A 16554-nucleotide genomic window follows, 5' to 3' on the forward strand; every position below is an offset into this window, starting at 1 on the left:
CTCCTAAATGATGCCAGCACATTTTATTGTTTAAGCATACTTAATTTTTTCTATTATTTTTTATTTATCTTTTTTTAAAATTGAAGTATAGTCAATGTGAAGTATAATTACAATGTGTCAATGCTCAGTTGACAGTCAGTCTACACAATCCAAACCCTTTGTGTATGCATCTGTGTGGCTGGTGGAGCAGCAGTGCTGTGTGTGTATGTCCACATTTTTCTAACCCCTTTGATGTCCTTCCACTTCTCTGTGTCAGTTACTTTTTTCTAAGATTGACCAAGCAGCATCTCTCCTTTCTGCCTCTCGTGATCGAGGTTTGGCAGATGAAGGCATGGATGAGATACAATCTCAAAATAGGATACCCAAGAAGACACCTTTTTCCTTCCCTGGTTCTTCCTTTAAAGGTCCCTAACCTTTTATTCTTCTCTACTTCTTTGTTAGAGAGAAATAATTACTTTCATTCTAAAGAGCTCCAAGCCCCTAAAGGTCAAGACAAAGCCTCACTCAGGAAGGATGTTTACCTAAACTCCTGAAACATTGTCCCTTTTCATTACTCTGGGCTCTTGGGTACTAACCAGTTCCATTAAGACTTAGTCCCTCGCCTGACCCTGGTCTATGCTATTTCACATTCCCGAGCCTTTCCTCGGGCTCTAAGGTGACAGGTGTGACTCACCTATCCAGTTAAACTGACTCATCCATCTAAGTGGGAATACCTTGTCCCCTGGGCTGGGAAGAGGCACAAGGCTTAATATATAGCAGGTACTCCTCATCCAGGAGGAGTTATATGTTCTGAATGATCTTCAAGATACTGATGACAAATGCTGGAAATTCAGATATAATTTAGGGCAACAATAGGGGCAGGAAAGCCTGCCTTGTGTTACCTGAAATCTCAGGATGTGAGGAATGTTACCCAGGTAAAACTGCCAGGCGGGCAAAACTGACCTGGCAGGAATAAGAGGACACTAGGGATGGCAGAATGAGGAATATTCTGAAGCTCGGAGTAGCCACCCTGAGGGAGGGCAGGAACGCTTTCTCTGATGACAAGAGTTTCAGCTTCTTGTTCCCTGGGACAGAGTGATATGGAGACCAGGGTCTTGGATCTTACTTAAGAAGTCTGGATTTGCATAAATAGGCAGGGCAGAGTCTTCCGTGTGTTCACCAAATCCTTTTTTTCTGTTCTTATCGGACATTCAGCTAGGCTGTATTTCTTAGTCTTCTTTGCAAGTAGGTAGGACCAATGACTACATTATGGCAAATAGGATGTGGAGAGAAATAATAAACTCCACTTCCAGGCCTGGCCCTTAAAAACCTTCTATACAAGTCTCCATATACCCTTCTTCTTCCATCTGCTGGCTGGATTCAGAGGAGGCCCTGGGAGATGGTGGAGCTGTAAACAGAAGGAGCCAGGGTCCTTGACTCAATGTATGGGTGGCTGTTCACTGAAATGTATTGTGAGGAAATGTATTGTGAATAAGGATAAACCCTCATCATGCTAACCCCATGAGTTTTTTTTTTAAATAAATCTCTGTATTTTTTGCTACAGCCATTAGCGTACCTAATACAGAAGTCTAACCTGAAGGCGGAGTTGGGTGCCTGTGCCCATGGTGGGATGGGAACACCTGTGTGGGCTACTGGGAATTGTAATGGGAGGAATGAAGTCACAGGGATGAAGGGCCAAAAAATACAGAGCCCTCAGGTTGGCAGATCAGTTTATTTGGCAAAGACTTGAGCCTTCTCAGGATAGAGAGGTCAAGGCACAAACAGAGAGGTCTCAGCTGGAGCAAGTGGATATCCCAACAGGGAACCGGGCAGCACTCTTCTTAGACCACAGACTCAACCTCCAGCCCACGCTAGTGGTGGGTCAGCTAGAATCTAGGGTTTTAGCATGAATTTAAAGGGTTCTCTGGAAGAGAAAATTTAAGTGGTTAAAAGTTAGGGAGCCCTGGCGGGGCATCCATTCCCGAACTTAAGAGAACCCTTAGCCCCAGTTAATAGGAACAGAGACTCTTCCTGCAAGATCAGGATTTACCACTTCTAAGCAATTTCTTCTGAGAGGTTTGCCAACTGAGCAGACAGGTAGAGACCAGGTCTCCTTGGACCCGGCTGAGATAAGGGGCCAGTGGGGAGGCCAGACTGAGGAGGCAATAACTAGGGCCTTGGACAAGGGAGGGATGAACCAACTGATGCATGATGTTTGGGGGGAACTGAATGAAAGTGAAAAAAAATGTGGAGGCCCCCATGCTGGTAACTTGGCTTATTTTGCAGTGAGTGGCAGCCTAGGTGTGGAGGTAGGAGGGTGCCTATTTCTTTGACCAGGATTTGGGCGATTACGTCTTCTGTTCTAGGTCATAGCTTCTGAATGAGGATGAGGAGGAATGAGGAAGCATACACAGGCCCAACCTTCCCACCCCAACCAACTCACTCATTGTCCAAGCAGATGTCTCCACAGAAGGTCCAGCAGCATGTATGATTTGGAAAGGAACAGGCCTGTAATTTAGTGCATCTTTTTACACAATACTTTAATGATGGAGGCTGTATCCAGCACTGCTCAGTATCTCTTAGTTCAGCTGGAATTGAGATGGTAGAAGTTGGCAGTGTCCATCTACCCACAACTTGGAGGAGAAACCCTCCTCAAGCTGAAAAATCCCTGAGCTCTCTAGCCTGAGCTCTCAGCCACAAAGTCTTTCTCTGCTTTTCAAGGGAATCCCTTCTGTGAATTCTAGCCAGTGGCTTTTCACTGAAGACCATCCTTATATGATGTGACTTCCCTCTCTCCACATGGGTTCTCTCCAAATCCCCTAAAGCTAGGACCTAGGACAACCTCATCATGTATGACACTGCTTCACCAAGTCTCTTCCCATATAACTTTAGATTTCAGGGCCTACAAGATTCTTCAGCCCCAAAGTCCACACCCAATTTTCCTATGGAAAACTGAGTCATGGAAGAACAGGAACCTACTTTTCCCTCTCTCCATTCACCTCCCTGATGATACCACCTAAGCACTCAGCCTCTCCCCAGATTCCATGTCCTTCACTGGCCCAGAACCCTCCCTTGAGGCCCCTTCGTTATCCCATTGTCTTATCATATGACCCCAAACTTTGACTCATAAGGACCCTTTTTTTGTCTTTTCCATTTTTTCAGATTCTGAAAGATTCTTCCCCTCAAACTAAATGAATGTGTTAAATACTACCCTTTTGATAGTCAATGAAGGCTCACTCAGATCAGGCACAGAGATTCTGAAAATACGGGTTCAGAGGGAAGCTCTGGGTTGGTGTTTCCTCTACCCAAGGTGGTCTGACATCGCCAAATATTTCCTGCTAGCCTACGGAATGTGGGCAAAAGCAACCCTCCCTTTATATAGTGGGTATACACTATTGCTTTCTGAGCTGGGAGAGGAAACTTAAAGAGACGCCAGATCGGGAACATCCAACCTGACCTTTCTTGGATGTCTCTGCTTTAAGGAGGGTTCTGGTTCTTTAAAGGGTCATCCTAGAAATGGGGGCCCTGAATCGGTTATGCCAGACAACCCAGGCCTGGGCTGAGTACCCTCCTCCCTTACCACACCACCTACAGAAGGGTCTGTGCCTGACGCCTCCCAGCACAGGCAGGAGCATCTGAAGCCCATAGATGAGCACAATGAGTAGGAGAGCCCAGCGCTTCATGGTAGTTTCTACGTGTGTTTGGGTTAAGTTTTGGCAGAAGGCAGGTCTTCCCGATGCTGCTAGAGGCAGAATACGAATTAAGGAGAATAGGGTAGGACAGAAAGAGACAGTGCTTGTGAATACTGCGTTATTCTTCCTCCTACTTTTCCTTTCTACCTGCTGGCACCTAACAACACATCAAGCTAGCCATTGGCTTCCCCGGCTTCTTCCCCACCTCACACTAGGTACCCCTTCCTTCACAAAATTCTTTCTTTTAAAAACGCATTGCTTTTTCTGATCAAAAAGCAATAAATCTTCAGGTTGCATCATTAAAAAAAAAATCCAAAGAGGAGACAGATAAGCATTAGTAATTCCACTATCCAGAGATAACCAGCAGATGTGCATACTTCTATGTTGTAATCATTATTTTTATGAGTTGGAATAACAGAACACATGAAGTGCCCTGATTTTTTATTTTAGAACATAGGTAACAGGATGCTATAATGGAAGTTTCTGTAGAGACCTGAAGACAAGGAGTACCAGAGTGATTCCAGAGGGAGTGGATGAGACAGATTACTCAGCAGGACTTGAGAAAAGTTGTCGACCAACAACTTCAGAAGACTTTTAAAACTTTCACCTCCATAGATGCTCCAAAGTTGAAGGAGTCATAAGAGAGGATTTTGAAGGAGATCTTGGGCAAAATCTTTGCCTGGGGAGGTAGAGATGCTGTCTTCCATTTCCCAGTCGGGAGATACTACTCTGCAGCTACTACTCAGAGCTTACTGTGTGTCCCCGGAAGTTTCTGGGGGCACCGTAGACTTGTGTTTGAGAAGACTCTTAAGGGTGTGGAATTGGGCTAGAGTGACCTGGAGTAGCAGAGAAGAGGGCTACAGTTTGAGAAGTATCTCAGTCATAAATGGCCTGATGCCATTTTGTGTCTCCAATGAATCCTGAAAGCCCCCCATGAAGGAGGACCCGAAGCACAAGGCCAGTTTATGATAATATCTACTGTGTAAGAACTTCCCCACCCTCTCTTGTTGGTCCTTCCTCCCTCTACTACCCAGGAGGAAACAATGAAGCAGAAAAAGGATGAAATAGCCTGCTGACAACTGGCAATTGAGGGATGAGGGGAGCTGGGGCATGGGAGGAGGAACCTTAATTACCCTCAAGAAGTCCGGGCCCTCTCTGCCTCCTTCGTCCTTTATCTGCTGCCTTCCCCTCCTGAAACCAAACTGGAAGACAAATAAAAAAGCCCAAGAAAGGGTAAAATTCTGATATTATGAATTGCATAGCAACAAGGTAGAGAATTGTCTCTCTCCCTGAAAGTTTTTATGTGTTCAAAAGTTTTCAGTCCAGCAGAAGAGACTCCTCTACACAGTCCAATATGGTAGCCACTAGGCACATGCGACTATTTAAATTAGTTAACTTAAAGTTCAAGATAAGCAAGAAGGATTTACTGTACAGCACAGGGAATTATACTCAATATCTTGTAATAACCTATAATGGAATATAATCTGCAAAAAAAAACTATGCTGTACCCCTGAAACCAACACAGTGTTATAAATCAACTATACTTCAATTAAAATATTAAAAAGTTTAGTTTCTATTTATCTCAAGCATTCAATAGTCACATGTAGCTATTGGCTATCCTATTGGACAGGCCAGACATAGAATACTTCCATCATCACAGTAAACTCCACTGAACAACTCTCCTCTAAAATGAATCACACAGAATCCCTTTGCTCAAAAGCAAGTGTAGCACTAGAGATAATTTAAAAGGTATAGAATTTTTTCAAAGGGATCTTTGAAAAGTCATTCTCCTCTCAGAAGATGTGCGATTTGGAAGTTGGAAAAATGCAAGTTGTAGGCATGTCAGTCACTAGATACACTGACCTTGAGGCAAACTGGATTTAGGAGACTTTGAGGAGAAACAAGAGTAAGAGACGGAGATTATGGGGAGACAGAAAAGGAGGAGAGAAGCCCTTGAAATGTAGAAGATCAGATATTTGGTGGGGGTGGGGATTCCCTCTTGGATGCTTATGTCTGGTCTCCAACCTTCTCTAGTCAGAACCGACATCCTTACCAGCTTGCTTCAGCCAGGCTTGGTGAAGGAAAATTGCTAAGTTAACATATTGAGACTCATTGACCGATGGGCAACGTTTATACCAAAGGATACAACTTAATTGGTGAAGCTCCAAGCCAAAGGAGAACTGTCTTTGAGCGCAGTGGGCTTCCAGGAATCCTGGAAATCACTCACACTTTTTGCGCAGGAAAGCCAGCCAGCAGCGGTAGGAGTCAGTCCTGGAGCCTGGCTCAGAGTGTTCTTCTGATCCCCTGCAGGGAGCAGCACATAGCAAGACAGAAGTGTAACGCAGGCGATACTCTGCTCTCCACTTACAGGTGGGGAGTAAGGTAACGGTGAAGGCGGGCACAGGCCCAGATGGGCCTCTGGATTCCTGACACCTGCCTTTTGCACAAAGAAGGAGGAAGACTGGCACTCAGGGACAGAAACACAATAAATCCAAAGCATATGGGTTCTATGAAGTTGTCTATTTGTATTTAAAAATAGCACTCTAGGCCCAAGTTTTCCAGAGCTTGGAGATCTATTCATTTAAAAGGCCTCACTCTTAGTCCAGTTTCAGAGATTCTGACTTGCCCCTAAAGGGTGTTCAGGATCCTGGGGATGCCCCACCCCCTTCTTTGCACACCTCTGGTGTCCTAAATGATCCTAGGAAAGAAAAACCTCATCGTGCCCAGGCTGGGTACCGCTCACGTACAGACTTCTGGGTGAATTCTTTGGCCATCCTGAGACAGGGTGTGGGACAATGAAGAGGTCGCCAGGCATCACAAAGACATGGAAGAACTGCCCCTCTCTCCCAAATTCAGGATCCTGGGCTTTCCAGATGATAAAGGAGAGAGTGGGGGATTTAGACTCAGGAATGCTGGTATCTCTTTTTTGGGGAACGCTGATATCTTTTACCCCTTTTTACCTATGACACTTCAGACAATTCATGCCATCTCTCTCTCTGTTTTCTTCTTTGAGAAACAGGCAATAATCCTTATCTCATGGGAATAATACTCACACCACCCGGGCAGGGAACTCATCCAGTCAAGCCACAAGTAATAGCTCACGCCTCATGACCCCCACCCCGACCTACCTCTGGAGGTGTCTGAGTTGAGTGTCTGCAGTAACAGGCTGACAGCTCTTTTATCTGGTCTCTTCTTGGGGAGGTGGGGGGACAGGGGGTGTGGCCTGAAACAGGGGACAGAAGAGGAGAAAAACAAAGTTCAAAGCCCTAGAACTTAATAGTGATTTTTGGTTGTGGCCAATCCTTAATTTCCACTCAGGAACGTACCAGTCACATTACAGACCTTCCTTTGATACTCACTCGGCCAGAAGTCCTGGACTTTCTTTGATGTGACCAGTATCTCCTGCTAAGCTAGGAGGGACATTGTGTGCCTGGGTTGCAGCTCTGGCCACCCTCAACAGACCCAAGTCTAGAGTCTTTATCTGATGCACCCGCGTTCATCAACAGGTAAGGAGTGGAGGACAGTCTTCATTTTCCTTTGACTTGTTGTGTGTGCTATTTAAGGTCCCACCCTTCCCTGTATGGATTCTCCTCTGCTAATTAACGCATAACATTGTCTCCCACCAAATGCCCTATGGCTTTTATGTGGATAAAAAGAGACTGAATAAGAAAACCTTTAGAAAAGATTAGATGACCACTTTAGAAAAGATAGATTTGAGGTGATCAAACCTAGCACTGAGATCTTGGCACAGGTTTGTTGAGTTGAGAGGTTGGGATATTTGTTCACAAATATCAGAGGCGGGCGTTATACCGGGCACACACACACATGATTTGGGGCTCATTAGAAAAAAGAAGAATCATGCAGGCAAGGGCCAGGGGCCAGGAACTCCCAAGTAATAGACCTCCACCTCCCAAGCCCTGGCTACAGGAGTGTTCCATACAGCCACAGGAGATGTCCGTGTACAAGTGATTTCCCCCAGGATATGGTGGGTGCACCGAGCAGTGGAGAATATATGCCAAGATTCTGGGGACTTGGCTGAGGACGGTGAACCAGTACAGAGACAAAAGGCAGAATTTGGGGACTTGGATACGAAGATGTGGGAGCAAACTGGAGGGAACTTTGATGGGGACTGCAAATGGTGTCCAACCTAAAATGATTGAATTATGCATTCCCAAGACATCGGTATGCATATAACCTATATATATAATATCTATATGTGTGTACATATAGAGAGGGAGAAAGATGTAGATAGCTAGAGAGACGGATACAGATATGGATAGAGATACAGATATTTTCTCTCACAGTCCTTGACTTCTGGGGATAGCTCTGTGTGTGTGTGTGTGTATACATACTTAAATTATCTACTTACTTTTTCAGCCACAAATTCCACCTCTCTTTAATCTAAAAAAATCAAGGATTTATGAATGAAAATGCTTGCAAGGATACTGTCTAGGTAATCAGTAATTAGTATACTACAGATGCTTGACAGCAGATATTTAAGTGAGAGCTGTGCAATTTTGAGAAACCCTATTCTGTGAAATAGTTACACGATTAAATGAGGGTGGACAAGACGCATAACAAAAGGTGAGTGATTCAAAATGTGAGAAAACCAAACATTTTATCTATTAAATATGCAAAGAAACCAGGAAGAGAATACAATGAGGTTCATGTTAATTCTATGCAGAGAGATTACCATCTTTTTTCATATTATTTTTCTCTTTTCCATACCCCTAAATTATTTGGTAATTAGAAAATAGAAATTGATTACATCAAAGCAAAAATTAAAATTCTGTTTGCAAAAGGAGAGGGCTGGCTATGTGATAGAAGGAGTCATCTCTGCAGAAGCCCAGGTCCCACATGAACACGCCACGGTGCAGGGCAGGCAAGGGGAAAAAACAAGGACTCCTTGCTCTTCCCTGGCTTGGCCAGCAGAGACAGGGAGGAGCCCAGGATAACCTCTTCCTTCTTTCCTGCTCTGTCCACACGCAGCTCTCCAGGGGAGTCCGGGCAGACTGAGAGTTAAACTACTCTGGTCAGAGCCATGCGAGCCCAGGCTCTGCTGCCCACCCTGCTTCTCTGTGTTCTGCTGCTGCAGGCCCAGGGAGGGCACCGTAACCTGAACAGGAGACATAGTAGGTGATGGACCAGGGGACAGGGATGGGGATCAGGGAGGAGCGGGCTGCGTCCAGTCTCAGGAGAACCTGGGAATCGGAAACTTTCAGCACACTGTGCTCCAACCACAGCACTATCAACACGCTGGTTCCTCCCAGACCATGGTCCTCCAGCCCCTTTATCTGGCCTTGGAAATAGTGATGATGATGGAAAGGAAACTGACATCTTTTTATTCTCCATCCCTCAAATCCAGAGACAGATGGTACCTACAGTAGTGAAAGAGACACTGGAGCTGAGAATCAGGAGGGAAAACAAAACAATTCTTTGATTTATGCCCACATGTGGTGGGTGAACATCCAGAGATGTTCACCAGAGTAGGCACAGAATGAAAGGACATTGGGAGAGCAAAGTTGGGGGTACACAAGTCAAGTTAAAATTCTCTCAGAGGGCGCAGGACAGTGGCAGTGAAAGGGAAATATTGCAAGTGGTATTTTCTGGGAAGGGCCAGGGATACTGCAGACAGTGACAGTATGAGAGGAGAGAGAGGGTGAGGAGGCATGTTCATCTACCTCTCCTGTCCCTGCAGATTCTGGAGAGTTGGCAGGATGTCCTAGACTTCGCTGAGTTCTCAAGGTCAGGGTGTAGATGGATGTGGGGAGTGGGTGGAATTCACCAAGGCCATGACTGATGGGGGAGACCGGGTCCTGGTGGCAGGGATATGGAGAGGGTCTGGGAAGTCCAGGCATTGAGGTCTACGGGGGGAGGAGGGAGGAATAGAATTTAAGATATTACAGATCACCAGGATTTGGTGAAGGGCAGAGGGCGAGTTCCCTGAAAAGTCCAAAAGTGTTATGAATGGGACTGTGTCTGGGGTCTTGGAGGAGGCTCTAAGCTTTAGAGAGGTGTTCTCTAGGGGTCTGGTTCCATTGCCCCCACTCCTGCTCTGTTTCAGGAGTGCAGGCATCCTCAGAAATCAATGAATGTAAGAAGAGGACCAAAATAGAGATGTGCAAGCGCCCCTGTACACATCACCAGGAGTGCCAAGCAAACAACGTATGCTGTGCCACCTTCTGCGGGAACGTCTGCATGAACATCCTGTGAGTCAGGGCACAGGCTGGGCTGTGCGTCCTGCTCCCCGAGCCCTCCATCCAGAGACTGTGCCTGCGGCAGAAGCACAAGGACCTCACACCCGGGCACGAGGATGTCAGTAGGAATGCCACCCTCCCCACCGTCTGAACTGCTTGTTCCTGTTTAATAAACCACAACAAATGCGCAGGGACCTGCCTGTTTCTTTCCCAGTGCTTGGGATCATTGAGCACCTGGCGCAGACCCCAGAGCGCACCCCCCCCCAGGTCCAGGTCTCTGATCTCTCCCCTTGTCATGCTTCCCTGCTCTCGCTCCCTTCGGCCTCCCTCCGGGCCCCTGCGGGCTCAGCTCCCTTGTTGCTCTGCTCACTGAACCAGTACTCCAAGGGAGAAACTGCTCATGGGTGGCATCTCCCAGTGCCAAGGAGAACATTCCTCACCCTGGAGCCACAAGGGCAAGTTCAATGTGAGGTGGGTGGAGGTTGAGACCCTGGGGCCCAGGGTGGGAGGCCCCTGAGGAGGACTCTTTTTAAACTTGGTCCACCCCCATCCCACTCTCCTCATCCTCCTTGGGAGTTCTGGTTACTGTCTCTTTCCAGTGAAGGAAATGAATCCCAGGGAAGTTAAGCGGCAGGTCCAAGGCCAAAGGAGAGTGAGAAGTCATGACATGGCCAGAGGAGGATGTTTCCTCTGCCCTCCCTGCTTGCTTACTTCCTCTCCATTACGGTGAGACCATGGACATGGAAGCGAGTGCCTGTGCTCGCCCTAGATACCCCTCAACTCCATCACCCACCAGTGTGGTCACCCTCATAATGGGGTGGTGCCTTCCTTTAACTCAGTGGTCCCTACCTTTCCCCTTTCCTTACAGTCACATTCTCTCTCTGTTTTTAATCCAGAGGGAAGCCACAGGGTGGAGAACAGGTGGTTCATGGTGATCAGATCAAACATCTGATAACTGAGGGTGTTCTGGGTCATTATTCCTGGGTATATAATGGTCCTTTTTGTTGTTGTTGATTCAGATTTTCTTTTTGAAAATCTCTAAAACTCAAACTTTTTCTCTCTTACTGTTTTTACTTTTTGCATTATATTTTTAGTCTTTTGGCTTCTTTCATTCTTTTTCCTCAATGCCTATTATAGTTATTTTAATTTATTCTGTCCTGAATATCTTGAACAATCTTTCTAAGGTAACTTGTATGTTTTTCTTTCAATTTTTTACATTCTGTCAACCTCTTATTTCAAGTCTTCCTGATTTTTTTTTGTCTACTTATGTGCTGACTTTTAAAATTTCTGGCTAAATGTATTTTTTCCATATGTTAAAATGATTGTTCAGAGATATTTAATTAAAGTTGCAGTGCTGTATTACCTTTTTTGCTGACTCAGGGTTGTTCTAGTGGGAGAATTTCTTTTCCACAGAAATGTTTCAAATTTCATTTTTTGTTTTCTTTAATAGTAGTTTACATTGAAGTTGTTTACTATTTTTCCATTACCTTTGTAACATTTTATTTTAATAGACCAGCAGTAACAGCTCTGTGCTCAAATTATTTTTGGCTTTGGCCACTGGAAGCTCTTCAGGTTGGTTCCTATTCCCCATTATTTGGGGTTTTGGCTCTTCCTTACTTTCTAATCCTAAAAGATGTCCCAGTCTCATCTTGTATTTTCCAAGCCCAGTTCTAGGATCAGTCATTCCTCTACGAAGCTTTGGCCCATGTACTGGAGAATGGTATTTAGAAACCAAGATCTGGGCTCTGTGTGCTTGTTGCTACTGTGCTGTCACTACTTCTAAGCCCTCTTAGCAGGCATATCTAGGAAAGATATGTTAATTTATATTTATGTGTACACATGTGTCTATAAATATTTCTGCATCTGTCTGTCTCTCTCTATATATATATTAAGCTGAACATGAGTTCATGTTGATATCTCTGACTCTAATCCAGTACCCCAGAGCTCATTCTAGCATTTTCCTTTTGCTTATTTGTAACTCCTCTTCTCTAGCAGAAACCTGCCTCCTGCCTACAAATTATTTACTTGTTTTTCAATCTTTTATACATGTAAAGTAGTTTTAGAACCATTTGCCGATACCCTGTGAGAAACAAACTTACCAGAGACCTCTCTGTGAAAAACAGAATGAAAGGCTGCTTGCCAATTGCACACATTAAAATGGCATGAGAGAAGTAAACATCTATTCTGTGAAGCCCATGAGTTAGTCTATCAGTTCTAAGATAATCAAATACGGAAGGAAGAGATGGAAGCAAAAGTTGGAAACTTATGTACACTACAGGATAGGAATATAGAAGGTTGTGATAAGGGCATTCAAAGGTGGTGGAATGGAGTGGAAAAAACCCAAAGGCCACTGTTGGCAAATGAGTTTATTTGCCAAGGATTTACTCCTGCCCAGCCCTCAATGAGAATAGATGGGTATCCCAGTGGGAGGTTAGGGGTTTAGCAGTCTTTCATTGATTACCTACAAGAGAAAAAGGTGAGATGCTTAGAGGCTATGGAAGTCTGAAAAACAAGAATTCATTCCCAAGCTTAATATTACTCAACCTCACTAGAACAGAAATACTTCATGTAACAACATGCATTGTCCACTTCTGACAAGGGGGAGTATTGGGTCATTGAACGAAGAAATGTAGAGATTTGGGTCCTGGCTGAGCTAAAAGGACTCAAGGAAAAGTCTGACTGTGGAAGTAATGGCTAGTAATCTGGACAAAAAAATAGGAAAAGAGCAAATTGTTGAAAAATACAATGAAGACAGCACAGGCATTTGTTGTACAATGAAAGAAGTAAGGGGCCCCCAAGCTGGTATCTTGGTCTATTTGCCGGTGAATTGCCTTCCAGGTTTAGAGGACATTGTCTTCTGCTACTTTTGTGCCTAGGATTTGGGGTACCCCAGTCCTCTGTTTAGGGATACAGCATCTGAGAAGAAGGTGAGAATCAGTGAAGACACACACTCAAGCACCCATCTCCAAACTCACTGCATTTTCCCAGCAGATGTTTCCACAGTAGGTCCAGCAGCACGTGTGATTTCTTTCTAGGCACTTAAAGGTTCTGGTACACTTCTTGGCACATTCATGGATCTTTGGCTCCCCCCAGCACTCTGCAAGTAACATTTCCTCCCTGCAATTGAGACGAGATGGTAAGAAGCTGACAGGGGCCCTTCATAATCTTAAAAGCCCCTCCTAGAATTCCAGCCCCAAGTCCCCACCAAGGTATCTATCTGCCTTCTGTGAAAAATTCCCTTCCTAAGCCTCCTCACCAAGTTTTCACTGACCCCCGTCACATCTTCACTGATCTCTTTGCCTTCACTGCTCCCCAAGTCCTACAGTGTTGCAGGCCTCTGGGTCCTCTTTGAGCATCCTAGAGGCAGGGCTCTGTATGCTCCCAGCATTCATGTGCCCCCCTATGAAGTTTACATTTTTATAATGGGAGATCTCAGAGCCTGAGATATCCTCTAGCCTCATTATCACACCTATTTGATAGTGCGGGAAGCTAGACCAGGGTGAGTAAGGAATGGATTCCCTCCCCTTGTCTTCCACTCATTGCTGACCCTACCTTTAATAACTCAGTCTCTCTCCAAATTCTTATCTCTCTCACCTTATTTTCTTGGCCCCCTCCATTGATTCCATTTTCTCATTATATGGCCCCCAACATTGCCCCAGGAAGGACCCCCACTTCATGTCTCTTTTCTATCTTTTCACATTCTTAAATATCCAACACTAAATTAAGGGTATACATGAAGAAACGGGAGGGAGGGTATAGCACAGTGGTTAGAGTTTATGCTTAACAGGCACGAGGTCCTGGGTTCAATCCCCAGTACTTTCATTAAAATAACTAACTAAATAAATAAACCTAATTACCTCCCCTCCACCCATTTAAAAAAAAAACCAAATCAACCAACCAACCAAACAAACAAAAACCAAAAAGAAATGTCCATTTTGCACATAGGACACAGAGCTTCTGGAAGAACAGGAAAATATGGCAGCTCTATACTGGTGCCCCACCCTCCACCAAAGATAGCCTGACATGGGAAAATATTAGATCCTTATAACTTACAGACTGTATCTAAAAGCTAACAGATACTCATTGCTACTCTCAAGGTTAGAAGAAGAAGCATTGAAGGGAAATTCTTGGATCTCTGGGTATAGAAATTTATCTGATTCTCCAATAGGTGATCCAGAGAAGGTGGGTCCTGAGTCAGATGTGTAGGCATGAGACCCCTTCATTTGTCCAGAAACAAGCACAGCCTCATCACCCCTTTTGCTCCCCAGTCCAGCCGCATCACCCGTGGGTATGCTTTTCCTTCATTCCTCCCAGCACAGACAGGAGCACCGTACACACGAGCGTTACGAGGAGAGGTGTCCAGAGCTTCATGATGCTGACCATACACGTTTGAATAGATGTTGTCAGGATTTTTTTTTTCTTTCCCAGTTGCTGCTAGAGATCAAAAGACATAAATAAAGAGATTGTGAAGCAAGATGAAATTCTTACAGAATTTCTTTACACTTGGTCTTCTAATTATTCTTCCTTGCCCTCCACCCACCCAACAACATGCACACACCAAAGCTGGATGTTGACTTCACTAAAAGGTATCTCTCCATCTCATGCTGTATGCCTTCCTTTTGCAGGAAAAACTTTTTTGAATGTATTACTTCCCTTGATTAAAAAGTAATTCAAAAAATAGACTAAAAAATTTCTGCTGTATAGCACAGGGAACTATGTTCAATATCTTGTAACAACCTTTAATGAAAATGAATATATGTATGTATGTGCATGACTGGGACATTGTGCTGTACACCAGAAATTGACACATTGTAACCGACAGTACTTCAATTAAAAACTAATAAATTAATTTTTTAAAATAATTCAAATTCAGATTACAAAATTGTTTAAATTACTCGTTCTTTGACATAACCTTGGGTTATAACATTATATAAGTTTCACGTGTACAACATCATATTTTGACTTCCATATACACTACAGCATGCTCGCCACCAAAAGTTTAATTTCCATCTGTCACCATGCAAAATTCTTAAGACATATAAAGTACAAAGCAGGCAATGAAGTACTTTTAGTAACCCCACTATATGGGTGTAGTTATTTTGTCTTCTATAGGTGCAGATATATGGAAATCAATTGTTTTTATAAAATTGAAATCATTAGGCTTATTGTTGTATATCATGACTTTTTATTTAAAAATTTGTAACATGATATTAAAATAAAAGTAGCCAAGACCTTTGGATAGATCCTAAAGTGAGCTTGTGACAGATCAACTTGTAGGACTTTTTCAAAAGAGAAAGAAAGATGGCCCCAAAGTGGTTAAATGACCCTTAATATCCTCACTTGTTTTAAAGGTGAAAAATGGTCAAGGATTTAACATATTTGAGGGAGGAGATTTTTTAGCAGATTTTCTTTAAAGAATACTGAGCTCTCTTAATTCCAAGTCACTGGAAAGGCTTCAAGGAGACCTCCCATGGAGCTCCCTATGTGTCCCTACATGTTTGTGGAGACACAGGAGGCTAGTGTCTAAGTCACATCCAAGAGCACAAAAGGGAAGGAGGCTCTCTGAAGTGACCTACAGCCACAAGAGAGGGGCTACCGGCTGCACGACAGAATTTGATAGGGCAAAGGATGCAGGAAAGAGCCGATGTGGGTTTGTGCCAGATTCATTCCAGACAGGCTGCTTGGAAAAGCTATGGAAACTCAACAGAAGAAAGTAGAAAGTGAGTGGCCAGGGAAAGGTGTCACAATAAACCAGCCAGAAAGGAGATGGATTCGGCCAGATCAAGAGAACCACAGGTGAGAAACTTCCATCAGTTGGACTGGGGGAGACTCAACTTATGAAATCACAACAGAGTCAACTTTAAGCAATATCAAGCCCAGAAAGTACCAAGTTCAAAGCTACAACACTGCCTGCCAGAAAGAGCTGTCCTGACCCCTTTGTCTTGTCTCCCTCCTCCACCTGTAAAGTGGCACATAGCCAACTGCAGGAGAGGAAAGAGCAAGGAAATCGACCATTCTCTTCCCCAACTGCAGGTTTCTGGGTGCGGAGGAAGCCACAATTTAAATTCAAGCCTAGTGTTTTGACTATTACATGGGTTTCGACTTTTTTTTCTAAATTTATTATATTCTATCAATTAATAATATAAAATATTGTTATCTAAATTTAGGCAGTGACTAAAAAAGTCAAGTTCTATACCCAAGCCCTCATACAGAGTCAGGGAAAGAACTAGCTCTTTCGAATAAATTTAAATGAGACAAAGGACTAGCCTTTCAACATATTAACAGTAACTCTCCCCATGAATATTTCCCCAACATACTAGTTACACATATCATTATTTCCCCATGGATCATAAGACATCTGATTTCTCTTCCTTAGAGGGGAAAAATGTCTTTGGAAACCTCCTTGCAACTAAAATGTGATTAAATCCATTATTAGCTTCAGAGCACAAATTTGTAGATCTAGAGGTCCTAGGCAAAGATACTACCTACTTCAAACCCTAGGTAGGGTTGTTGTCAGTTTTTCCTCCATTAAGACTGGTTTATTCTACCAACAGGCTACACATGTGGTCTTAACCGTAAGAGGGAAACTCTCTCCCACTTGCTACCACACTGAAGACAGTGAACAAAACATGGGCACTGGAGTCAGAGAGACCTGGGCTTGAAACCAACCCCAACACATCTAGCTT

General features: G+C 44.0%; 2 protein-coding genes across 2 annotated transcripts in view; both read right to left on the reverse strand.

Moving 5' to 3' along the window:
- Positions 1 to 1872: 1872 nt before the first annotated feature.
- Positions 1873 to 3662, reverse strand: WFDC9 (WAP four-disulfide core domain 9). The gene is made up of 3 exons (XM_072943531.1): positions 3572 to 3662; positions 2423 to 2567; positions 1873 to 1903 (listed from the first exon to the last, which is right to left on the reverse strand). The coding sequence occupies exons 1-3, from the start codon at positions 3660 to 3662 to the stop codon at positions 1873 to 1875; spliced, it is 267 nt and encodes an 88-aa protein (XP_072799632.1).
- An 8637-nt stretch (positions 3663 to 12299) lies between these two features.
- The window catches only part of LOC102537708 (protein WFDC11), a 61514-nt gene continuing 57259 nt past the window's right edge, over positions 12300 to 16554 (reverse strand). Inside the window, exons 3-5 of the mRNA XM_006202702.3 lie at positions 14151 to 14302; positions 12844 to 12985; positions 12300 to 12329 (exon numbers count right to left, since the gene is read on the reverse strand). Of these exons, the coding sequence (XP_006202764.1) occupies positions 12300 to 12329; positions 12844 to 12985; positions 14151 to 14251 (273 nt within the window). The 5' untranslated portion in view covers positions 14252 to 14302. The remainder of the gene's footprint in view (positions 12330 to 12843; positions 12986 to 14150; positions 14303 to 16554) is intronic.

This window comes from Vicugna pacos, chromosome 19 (assembly GCF_048564905.1).
Source record: "Vicugna pacos chromosome 19, VicPac4, whole genome shotgun sequence".
Classification (NCBI taxonomy): domain Eukaryota; kingdom Metazoa; phylum Chordata; class Mammalia; order Artiodactyla; family Camelidae; genus Vicugna; species Vicugna pacos.

Bases quoted from the DNA above. Each gene is read 5' to 3' on its own strand.
- WFDC9 (XM_072943531.1), bottom strand. From the start codon at position 3,662: ATGAAGCGCTGGGCTCTCCTACTCATTGTGCTCATCTATGGGCTTCAG. The intron at 2,568-3,571 runs GTAGGTGGTGTG...TCTCAATTCCAG, and splicing joins CGTCAGGCACAGACCCTTCT to CTGAACTAAGAGATACTGAG. The intron at 1,904-2,422 runs GTGAGTTGGTTG...TTTCTCTTCCAG, and splicing joins GACATCTGCTTGGACAATGA to AGAACCCTTTAAATTCATGC.